Source organism: Odontesthes bonariensis, chromosome 15, assembly GCF_027942865.1.
Source record: "Odontesthes bonariensis isolate fOdoBon6 chromosome 15, fOdoBon6.hap1, whole genome shotgun sequence".
Taxonomy (NCBI): domain Eukaryota; kingdom Metazoa; phylum Chordata; class Actinopteri; order Atheriniformes; family Atherinopsidae; genus Odontesthes; species Odontesthes bonariensis.
The window spans coordinates 28,429,799-28,441,769 of NC_134520.1; the positions used below are offsets into that span (position 1 = coordinate 28,429,799).

The 11,971-nt window shown below is 39.0% G+C and overlaps 1 protein-coding gene across 2 annotated transcripts; it reads left to right on the forward strand.

Annotated features, from left to right (window-relative positions):
* The first annotated feature begins 6,787 nt into the window (after window positions 1–6,787).
* dmrt2b (doublesex and mab-3 related transcription factor 2b) lies at window positions 6,788–11,519 on the forward strand. Of its 2 annotated transcripts, none has more exons than XM_075485848.1 (3): window positions 6,788–7,757; window positions 8,714–8,816; window positions 9,765–11,519. In XM_075485848.1, the coding sequence occupies exons 1-3, from the start codon at window positions 7,377–7,379 to the stop codon at window positions 10,610–10,612; spliced, it is 1,332 nt and encodes a 443-aa protein (XP_075341963.1). In that variant the 5' UTR covers window positions 6,788–7,376; the 3' UTR covers window positions 10,613–11,519. The 2 variants fall into 2 exon arrangements, with proteins under 2 accessions (XP_075341963.1, XP_075341964.1); XM_075485849.1 differs by having other exon boundaries at window positions 6,788–7,736.
* Window positions 11,520–11,971: the final 452 nt, after the last annotated feature.

Consider the following 11,971-nt stretch of genomic DNA (forward strand, 5'->3'; position numbering starts at 1 on the left):
CAGGGGGGCTATAGGTGCTCCCCGTGCAGACCTCAGCAGCGTGATGAGATATAATTGCAAAGGAGGGTTTAATTCATTCAAAGGTAAAAACACTGCTGTCGAGGTCAGGGGTCACCTGTGTGGCTCTGATGTGGCCATTTTAAACAGAGCAGTGATCACGGTGTGTGTGTTTGTGTGACATGGTACGTGTACTGTTCTTTGAATGTCTACAAGGTGCTTTGTTTTTTGTTTTGCTTATCATATAAAGGTCCCCTTAAAGTGTAATTATAAGCATTATGCTGGTGAACTGTAAATGCACAAAAAATATGTAATAAGTAAAACAAATAAATGAATTAATAGAAAAAAAATAAGTTTTGAAAATATGTAATTAAATAGCATATCAAATTAGTTATTTGTGGTGACATGACAAAGTTGTCACATATCATTAATTTCACCAGTGCAATCCAGTGAGTGCATTCAAAATGACAGAAATAAATGTATGTATGGTTTATACCAGATTCTTTCAAAGGAGGGGAAGAAAGGAAAAAACAAAGGATAAAAGGAAGGAGAAAGCAAGGGAGGAAAAGCAGAAAAAAGGGGAAAAGAGAGGAATAACGGAGGGAAGTAAGGTAAGACTGAAGAAAGGAAGGATGTGGAAATTAGGGGGAAATAAAAAGGGAAGAAATGAAAGGAAGGAGGAAGGAAATGAAAAAAGAAAAACCAAAAAGAGAGGAAAGAGGAGGGGACGATGAAATTTGGATTAAAGGACAGAGGAGTTGGGATGAAGGGAATTATTCAATAAAGAAAGGAAGGAAATGCTGCAAAAAAATGTGCAGATAGAAAAAAGGTGACTATAGAAGGAGAGGACAGAGGAGGGATGGATAGGAGAGCAGATGGAGACATTGAAGGCAACAGCAGCATATGGCACATAGTGTCAGCTCAAATGGACCATGAAGGGTCAGAAAGACCTGGAGGATTTTCTCATGGTCATCAAGCATCACACCATGAGAAAGCAATTTTAACCTGTCACGACCACAGAGAAAAAGACAAACCTGGATGTCTTCTCTGTCTTCCTCACATCCGAAATGAGGAATTTTCTTCTGTATTTCTTCAAATCCCATGCTCTTATTTAATCCCCTTTCATTTTCTGTCTAAATAAGATTAACACTCAAAAGTGATATAGACCCAGCGCTCATATGAACAATATTTTTATTGACTCTTTAGATGAATAGAACTTGTGCAAATTATATTTCACGATTTCCTTCCAATATCAAATGGAGCCTGTTTGCAACTTAAAAGCTCAGAATTTCTCTGGGCTGATAGATTTTCTGCTCCATATCTGATTGAATCTAAGTGTGTCTTCATATCATCCTCACCCACACCTGTACGAATATATCAGCATTTCCTACATGGGTAAATCAGGAACAGTCTGTGCCTTATATCAAGCATGATAGCACGTCAGCTCTGATTTACTGGGTTTTTCATTGGTTTGCCTTTTTAGCTTTTGTCTCTGTGATGCTCAGACATCGTTGAGGCTTAAGACAGCAGATTTGGGTATTTCCTGAAGTTCCAACAACACATTGATTGATTGATTGATTGATTGATTGAAGAAATACTATAGAGCAAAAGGGTTTGAGTATATCCTTCAATTTGACCAAATTTGAGTCATGTTTCTATGTTTTCAAGGTTTTTAGTGGTGCTTTTTTGATTACAAGGTAACCTTCTCAAAGGAAAGAAATAAAACTAATCCTGTCCTTGTCTTCCCAGCCAGAGCATCAGCTCTCAGGGAGAGTAAATCCTTAAGGTTTTAATTATATCCTTTTGGTTTCTTGCCAAAATTTAATACGAATAGAAAAAAGTTAGGCTATTAAATCAAGTCAGGATAGATGATTTTGACAGTATGATCAGAGACTCCTCATTGTGGTTGATGTCGGATATTTTAAGACTGTGTTGTAGCTTTGCACCTCATATAAAAAAAAGCCACCAATAGCATGTTTGTGTCTGATGTGATGAAATTGATTTATTTAAGCAGGCGTTTATTCCATCTTTAGAAGCTTGACAACTTTAGCACTCTCTAAGGTGTAGGTAAAATCTCCTCAGAAAGAAATGAAGAAACCGAAAGGAAAACTGTCAGCTTAACGGCCCCTGCTGTTTGCTGATAACCGCCAAGGTGTCTCCCGCCCATTGAAAGCAGGTGGATAAAGCTGCTAAAGCCTTTGTGAAAAGGCACAGTGAAACATAGCCCACTGTCTTTATTTTTCTCTCTTTGAAGTGAATTGACATTCAGCTGAGGATTTTTGTTTGAAAACCCACCTTACCTCTCAAACTTCTCCGGCACCTTACACAAAGTTGGAGCAGCCCCCTTGTCCTTGAGGATCTCTAACAGGTTATATGTCTTTTTTGGTTGGACATTGAGGAAGAGGCAGACAGAGGAAGACACACTGGCAGGCCAAATGGTGACAGCCAACGAGTCTGTCTAAGTCCATCTCTACAACAAAAATGTTAGTAGACGAGCACCACCCTTAGTAATACGCAGGACATTGAAGAGAGTGTCGGGAAGTGGAGAATATGTGACAAGAATGCCAGAGCGCCATGTCACTGCTGATGACAGTCAATTTGTTTGAGAGTCAAGGGGCTCTGGGAGGTACACTCCACAGCAGGCAACAGCTGAGATGATGCTATCACTAAAAGAGGCACTTAGCTATTTTCTATGGACATACTTTAAAGCAGCATGCATGCCACACATGCTAGCAACTGTAGCCTTTCACCTATGCATCCATTTGGGGGCTTCTCATCCACCACAGAATTTAAAACATCTGCAAAGCAAACAAAAAGCTATGCAATTATATTGTTTTATCTCTGCGGGAATAGAGGGAAAAGGTATTTGCACAAACTGATGGCTGTACACAATGTTTGTTTTGTTATTTTATTTATATTTTTTTAGAGTTTCAATATAAAGACTGGGAATAAAAATAAATACAATTTAGTGTTTGCTGTATGACTTTTTGTCTTGCAGTTTTCTTTATTTTTTGTCCAAATGGAGTAAAAAAAATATTGTTTAACTCAAAGGGTAGCAACACTTATGAATATTTAATGTTTACATATAGATTTTGTTGCCTAAAAAAAATGTAGCAAAAACAAATACATAATAATGAATTCTTCTATTTCCAGAGCAGCCCCTCAGATTTCCTCAATGTTGCCTTTATGCTTGTTCACAGAATTTTGAGTTGTTTAGGTGAAACAGTAGATATCTGAAAATCATAACATACCATCAGAACAAAACTGATTATACTCTGTGCGAGAGCCCACATGTTCTTTAAAAAATTATATTGGTTTTCTTTGCTTTTTCTGCAGACTTTGTATGAAAGGACTTCAGACATCAGCCATTCCCCTGAGTACCACAGCCTCTGGGGACCCTCCTTTGATATCATTCTTCTTTCCTCTTTTGTCAGCCTTCCTTAAAAAGCAGGAGTCACTGTGACCGCTGCTAAAAGGGATACGTTGAAATAGTCAACATTTGTCTGTCAGAATTTTGTGAAGATTCCTCATGTAGTGTTAGCAGTTATAATGGCTGAACCTGGTGGTGGACCAGCATGCCTCTTTTCTCTCTTGTCGTTGATTTTTCTTTGCCGTTGTTTGCAATTTAACAAGAAAAACAGATCATTTTTGGAAAGTAAAACATTGTGTTTTTAAAACAACTATTTATCAAATTTTAATTTGAAAAATGGTTCAGAATGGGTTTCAGCACCTTCGCAACAAGATGTAATTAAAAAGAGGGATGTCATATCACTTGATTAGTGTAAAACCTTTCGGATCTGTCTGTAGGGCGAACTATGTCTCAGCATCACATTACATGGAATTCCACCGCCAGATTACTGACAGAACACCACATCGGATCTTTGTGCTTTGTATCCCTCTCTTTAGATGTAAATTGGTTGTATCACATTAGAGACCACATCCAGAAGCTCAGCTGGCTCCCACCAACATCTTTGATATTTGATCTTTCATCCCTTATGAACTAACAACTAAAATCTCTTGGCAGGCCACATCTGTCTATGGCTAAGTCTGGACTCAAGACCAAAGGTTACTGGCTCTTTACCACCTGAGCCCCTGAGCCTTTGATATGGTGTGAAAATACATATTGGCCTGTACACAGGCTAAACCTAAAGTCTCTGAGATAATTTTATATAAGATGTGGCAGTATGGAACAAGAGGGTGTAAATGTTACTTAAATGTCAAATCATCCAAAATTTTGTCATCTTGCAATAACTGCATAAACAGAAGGTTATTTTCTAAAGCAAATTTTTGAGATTTGCCATATTCAAAATACAGGCCCCAAAATGGAGTTTTTATGCAACAAAGGTTGGTGCAGTCATTTTTTTTTCTTTTATTACTTTTATTATTTTGATGACAGACTCAATTCTCCTATACTTCACTTTGCTGGAGATGTTGTGTTGCTCTTAAAAGTGCCCCTAAGGCCTTATGTTGTCTTCAAGTCTGGCAAATTTACTTGGTCAAGTGACGGTTTTCACTTTTTTGCTCTTTAGACATCTTTATCTGGTTTTGCTTTGGATTGTTGTCATGTTGCTGTCATGCAATATTTTTCAGCAGATTATTATTCATCTTGTCAGTCAGGATTGTTGGTGTTTTGCAGGGAATCAAGGCTCCAAGTCATCTCCCCAACACCCTTTGCATTCATGTACTCTCACCACCCCCATGTCACACTGTCAGGACTTTTTAACTTATTGCACTCCTGGTCAACTTCTAAACGCTGTAGCCTTTAATTTAAATAAATGTATCTTGGACTCATCTTAACAGAGAAAGTGCTTCCAGAAGTCATCAGATGTCTTTTTATCTATCATTTTGTTCCTGGATGCCAGTCTATTGCAGTATTGTTCCCATTTGGCTTTTGGAGAAACTGTGATTTCCCATTCATTACCCCTGTGCCTTGTCTGTTTTTAGCTGGATTATGCAAGGAGCCTGTAGCTCCATTTAAGGAGGATGCCACTGCAGCTCTGATTAGTGGTGCTGTTGCTCTATCTATACCCCATGATGACTGCATTATTCGTGAATCACTGTTTTTAAGTTCACCAGTCTTCCTGGATAAGTAGAACATATGCAAATAGACAAAACCTCTTTGACCACAATTATAGAATGTTTTTTCACTATGAACAAGAAATTAGGTCAAATGAAAATGGCATGTGTACTCAGTTTTGCATCAATGTTCACATGTTTTCTAACAAGTTTTTTTTTTTCACTGTAGTCTCTCTTTGCAATTTTGAGATATGATAAAGTTTTGAATCTTTTAGCATAGCAATATTGCACCTATAACTTTTTTTTGTTTACTGTCACTTAGGCCCACACCTGCTGCATCTCAGGTGATGTTACCTTCTTTCACACATGGAATGAGAACTATTAGGCCAAAACATGTAGAAATGTTATGTGCATATGACAGAGAAAATTAAAGACTAAATCACTCAATCAGACTCACAGAACTGCATTAATATCAATATGGTAAAAGCCTACAGTACATGAATTTTTAAAAGTCATTTCAAAAGTATGGAATCTTTGATTCAATGTACGCTTTGCACTAAATTTCAGGCCCTTTCAAGAATTTCTCTTGAAATGAGAGGGAAACACCTGCAGCTGCAATACCCTTTTTTACGTTGTAATACTGTATATTAACTAGGACTTATATGAGCTAAGCTCACAGTTGTTGAGGCGAAGAGCCATCCAAATTACTGTTGCTCCATCAGGATCTACAGTGAAAATCACTCTGACTACGTTGAAATTTTCTGTTCTGAAGGTCAGGTTCGGTTTTCTGGTCACTCAGTTAACAGTGAAGTTAATCTATGGAAGTATGACATCTCCTGCTTGAGCCTTCTTTGGTGATATGATGGAAATCAAATCATACAAATAAGTTATTGGTTCTACCCTGGAGTAGTTACCCCTGGTGTAACTACAAAATGCAACCAGCAGGGGGCATACTTTTCATACCACCTTGTCAGTTATACTCCCGTGGAAAACAGCAGCTCCCAGCAGTCATTACTGTAACAATAAGAGTGTTTACAGGTGAGGAGATGTGTGCAACAACCTCCAGGAAAATATTTTGCCAAACCTAAACTTCACATTACCCGAAATGGAGATAAAGCTATATAATTTTAAAAGATGTGAGTTTGGAAATAATTCACTCTTCTTAAGACAGTGCTAAATCTGAACAACTCTTACTGAATGGGGATATTTCTGTTTTCATTTTATTCCCATTCAGGCCAAGAAAAGATTGGTCTGAGACTTCAAGAGAGACAATGGAATATTTCATATTTACAGGTTTTGCTCATAAATATGACTCTAAGGGTTGACTCTAAGGTCTTATAAAAATGTCAATCTATCTGTCCCTCACGTGCATAATTAGTCCATTGTACAGTTCAAGCAAGTTAACTCTGGGGGGCGTATAACCTCACAGTATATCTCTAACGGATTCCTCTGCCTGTTTCTCAGTGAAGCATTCATATGATGCTTCTGACTTTTATGATGACTCAGGTGTTGCTGTTGCCTTTATTGGACTTTGTTGAAATTCTTTCCGAATATAGCCATCTGTTACTTTAATTAAAACCCATAATAAGTACACTTTCTTTACGTTATTGTTATCTTTCGCCAATGTTATGGATGTGAAGTTAGGCAAGATCCCTGATAGATTTCAGATTTCAGATCCCTTTGAAAGATGAGAACTTAAAAGGTGGGCAGGGCAGGGCATGTACAGGGTTTATAGGGAGAGTTGTTTTAGCTGTAAACGGGCTTCTCCAAATCTTTGCTTGTGGGTCCCTCGCCAGGAGCTCAGCATTGCGGGCCGGTCTACCATCCGTTTCTTTTTGGAAAGCGCGTCAGGGAGCAGCTGAGACAGGCTTAACATTTCAAACGTCTGGCGGTAGGCTGCGAAGTTTCCACCCTGAAAACACTGTCGTATAGCTGCTGCAGCAGCAGCAGACTGGTTCAGGACACCTCCCCACATGTGGGTTAGTCGTGAGAACTATTATTCTGTGTAGTTGTGTGCACTGCCTCTCCCATCGGGATTACGCTCTTATTACGTCGATTTATTTGATTACTGATGGAAACTGACTTATTTCAGTTTGCAGTACTCAGCTGATGACCCTGCCTGACATGATGAAGGTGCTTCACAGCTGAAATTTTCTATTCCCAAGCGTGCGTAAAGCTATATGTGCTCCTGATGACCTTTTAAGTGGCTGGACTTGGATTTTTAATATACGTAGACTGAACTCGTTATCGATATAACTGCGTCTATTTAGGCCTATATGGTGCGTCAAGGTCCTTGGTAAACTTAGAAGCCTGCTCGTCAGCAACACTTTGCAACACAGAAAAAGTGGGTTCCATTGTCATAGATGTCCACTCAGCTGGAACGAGGCCTGCAGCTGGAGTTCACAGCTAAATGTGATGAACTAAAATCTGAAGTTTTTGACGTGACAAATCCAGACGGATGCACCGTTCGGCGCGGCTGTCCCGGGAACGGAGGAGAGAACAAAATGGTCCCGTCTCCTGAGGGCCACCAGCAGAAACCACGCAAGATGACCCGGAGCCCCAAATGTGCCCGCTGTCGAAACCACGGCGTCGTTTCGTGTTTGAAAGGCCACAAACGCTTCTGCCGCTGGAGGGACTGTCGCTGCGCCTGCTGCCTGCTGGTGGTGGAGCGGCAGCGGGTCATGGCCGCGCAGGTCGCGCTCAGGAGGCAGCAGGCTGCGGAGGTGAGGAGAGCGCAAGGGCAGGTCAGTGAGTGAAAAATGCTGGAGAGAAAAAAAACAAGCCGATAAGTAAACCACGGCCTCCAGTAGGTGATTATTAGGAAGCAAATAGTGTAAATACTTTTTTTGGGGACCCCCAACCCCCCAAAAAGAACAACAGCTAAAATAGTCTTAATAAATAATAAATGAATAATAAATACATAGTTTAACGTAAACATTTCTAAAGACCACCTGCAATTTATATGTTTTCTTCGTCTCCCAAGGAGAAAAGCACAAATACGATTCACACACACAGGATTCACAGAAACGGGATTTAAATGTCATATAGTCCTACAGGGACGTTTGACAGAATATTCCAGAGGAAAACAAAAATACTGACACAGATGGCTTATTTTTGTTTATATAAAAGTTATATATATTAAATTATATTTTTAATTTGTTTTAGTAGGCATTCTATATTGTCCTTATGATGACACAGATACAGTTAGAAGCTGATTATTTTTCATTTACAGTCTTTCTTTGTTGAAGACTGCACAGAGAACTCAAATAAAGTTACATTACTGTAGTAACACAAACGCAAACATAACTGATACATTAAAACATGTTAGAAAATGTTACTAAGTATCGCTTTAGACAACAACCTCCCTTTGAATTCAATTGCAGTTGTGAGGTTCAGTCTTAAGTCAAAATGGGCAAAACGTAAAATTCCTAATAAAAAAACATTAAATACAAACTACTCCATATGTTTACTGACATGTCACCTGCTGATTAGAAAAGAATAAATAGATTTTTTTCTCCATATGAGACATGAGATTTATGCCAAGTACCAACTATAATTCTTTTTGCATGTACGAATCCTACAGATTTCTATCTACTGTACCTGTGTCTTGCTAGATGTGTTTTAATTTCCCTTGTGAGTGTGTCTCTGTATCATATAATTATGTCCAAATGTCTAATTCCTGTTCACTTGTTTCTCTCAGGGTAAAAGGGGGGTCAAGTGTGCAGCTCCACTGAGGAGAGCGGCATATCAGTGTTATACCAGAGCAGCCGAGTCAAGCATCGTGGCTAAGAAAATCCTGCAGGGTAAAGCTTGATTAACACCCTGATTAACATCTCTCTTTTCCATGAGACTTAGTTGAAAAGTGCACCTTTTCCATTAGATGAGTAGCTCTACAGGATAAATTTGAGATGTGTTTTATTGCTTTCTTGTCATTTGTTAGATTCATCACAAATGATCTGGAAGGATGAAATTACTGCATGTTGACGTTTCAAACTAAATGCATGTGCTCACAAGTACAATGTTACATAATTGCATTTTGTCAATTAATTAGAAATAAAATTTGGTGAGAGCATTGAATACATGCAGATATGAGAGAAACAATGTTCAGCTCAGTGAGGGAATCAATGATTTTTATTATGTCCAATACATATAAAGCCATCCTGTATTCTTTGTATTAACCCAAAGTCTCAATCCTAAAATAATTGTATGGGCTTGTGTGCGGCCCAATTTGATTTAAGTCTTAAAAACATAATTAAATAAATGTATCTTTGTCCTCATGAAGTAGTAGTAGTGCATTAACAAGGGTGCCTCCCCTCAGAACAATTAATATGTGCTGTGTTGAAATACAAACTTTACAAATGCAGCTTTTTAAATGCAGCTGCATTTGAACGTTTGTACTCAGTGCACCTTAGATCTGCATATTGGATGTAATTACACATAAGTAGAAACACTTAATTTATCTTAGCAAAGCCCAACATTGTGACTTCACTACCTCAGAACAAAAAGCCATTGTTATAATATACAGTGTGTATTAATACTTGCTGGCTTGTGGTCTTTTTTTTATAGCCCTCTCAGTCTTCCTGTGCTCTCAGCAAAGCAAAAATGACACAGCTAACCAACTGTATAATTAAAATAATAAACAACAATGTCTTCAAACATCAATATAGAATTAATTGGTTGGAACGGTTTTATTGTCCATAAAGTGGTTGTGAATATGTAACAGCAGAATGTGGCTTTGCTCCAATGTTCAGGGTTAAAACCTACAATGGCTTCTGTGGATGACACGTCCTGTTGGTCAAAGCAACCTCAGCGTGACCAAACACACTTTCCGTGCCCTTCCATCAGCGCCCGAATGAGGAAGAGACGAGCTTTTGCCGACAAGGAGCTGGAGAATGTGATGCTTGAGCGGGAGCTGAGACAGAGAGAGCTGCAGAATGACATTTCTTTCCCCCCCTCAACCCTCATCCCCGTGCTTCACACTCCACCTCTACCCATCTCCCACAGCCTCCACTGTTGCCCTCGCACCAAGGACCCTTCTTCAGCAGGGACATCCAGCTGTGTGCCTGTATATAAATACAAGCCTCTTTATGAATGTGGCCTTGAGTTTTATGAGTTTTTCCACGTTAAGAGCAGATCCTCCACAGGCGGTGACTATAATGACTTTTTGTTATGCCAAAGCTCAGAGCAACACAGGGAGGATAAGGAGGTGCAGAATGGTTGGAAAGATTGTGGGAAGAAAACCCAGCCAGGGCTAATACCTCTACCATCACCACAAAGACTCAGCAATGATGGCAGTAACATGTCGTGTGTTGGCCTTGTCAAATCCCATTCGAAACCAACAGAAGTAATGGACAGCTCTTCAACAACCAGAGACTCTATTTCTGTATCAGATCAGGGTGTCTTGCGTGAGCCAGACAACAGTTCACCCAGCAGGAGTTTTGATCCCAGACCTCTGACAGCTAAGGGCTGGAACGCAGACACCCCCTCCACCCAGACAGGTCCTTGTGCTGACTCTGTCAAGAGCCCTCATGGCAGCTCAGTGAGGACTCCCACTGTGAGGCCATTGCCTTTCTCTGTAGAGGCTCTGCTAAGGGCCTGACAGGAAAATAGAAAGTGGACTTATTGCACTTTGCTATGCACAGACTTGAATCTAAGGCTATGAACACAAGAGTTGCAACTTTATGTGCAAATTTTGCAACATTTATTTTCAAGTAAAAACAAAAAGATTTTATGAACATGCATTTTACAATACTGTATCCTTTAAAAATAAATGCAGCATTAACAGATAAATATATAAACTTCAGTACTGTATTTACCAGCCTGCTTTGGTCATATTTTAACAATGTACATTTTACTTTTTTATCTTACTCTGTGAGAAGCGCGATAAAAATGTATCAAAACCCGTTTTGTTTTTTTTATCAGTGATTTTTATTCTCTTTTCCTGCAGAGGAAAGACATAGCCATAAAATAAATTTTTGCAATTTGTTTTTTTCCTAATACCAGTCTCATCAGAAATGGTAGAAAATGAACTTTTGTCCACATGTCAAGTGTCACAATCCAGGCATTAAAACTATGAGATGACAACCACATTTTTAGGAAATTGCTTTGTGTTGGGTATTGTCACATCACATGATGGAAACTGAGACCAGGGAGTATAAAACTTTCTATTATGTGACAAAAGTTGTAAAAGTCCTTTTTACTCCTATCTTTAACCATTAGTGGGTGGGAGCGAAGTTGAAATGTAGGTTATTGCAGAAGTAGAAGAGCAAAATTGAAATTTCTACATATTTTTTCCATGGACCTGTCATACTGATCTCTCTCTCTGATCACATTGCCTCTCTTTATAATTGGATTTTTAAGTCAAAGTCTAGATGTGGGTGTCTGTTCTTTGTGCTGTTTAAAAATCTCACAAAAAATGTTTTACCTTGATATAACTGCATCAGTTTACTGTGTGTGTAGTAATTCAAAAGATTTGTTTTTCTCCAAATATAAGACATTTTTTGTCAGATTGTAGTCCGTTATCTTGATTCCATACTCCAAAGCCCTTTAATTGTACAGCATATAATTTAAGATTGTATGCGATATAATTTCATCACATCAACGGACTGAGGGAAGATGGAAAAAAAAATCACCAAGAGCAAAGAGGAGGGTGCAATTGTTGCCTAGGTGACATTGATCTTTATTGTACGCTGACTGACGCCAGTCGAGTTTGTTTGAACATGCATTTGATCTATATCCACTTTCTTACTTTTTCCCTTCTCCAGCTTTTTGTTCAGTTCTGTAATCTTGCAGAGATGGAGGTCAGATACTTTTGACAACTCTGGACCTTGTGGCGTCAACACTGAGGTGATAGCACTGTCTTTGTTTGTGAATGTCTACCAGCATATCAGAGTCTCTCAGCCTCTCCCCATTTTTTTCACAGACAATGAAGGCAGATTGGCACAAAGGAAGCTGAGGT

Excerpts from the sequence above, each read along its gene's own strand:
- dmrt2b (XM_075485848.1), top strand. The coding sequence starts at position 7,377 with ATGTCCACTCAGCTGGAACGAGGCCTGCAGCTGGAGTTCACAGCTAAA. Across the intron at positions 7,758-8,713 it reads TGAGGAGAGCGCAAGGGCAG|GGTAAAAGGGGGGTCAAGTG; the intron begins GTCAGTGAGTGA and ends TGTTTCTCTCAG. Across the intron at positions 8,817-9,764 it reads GGCTAAGAAAATCCTGCAGG|GGTTAAAACCTACAATGGCT; the intron begins GTAAAGCTTGAT and ends TCCAATGTTCAG.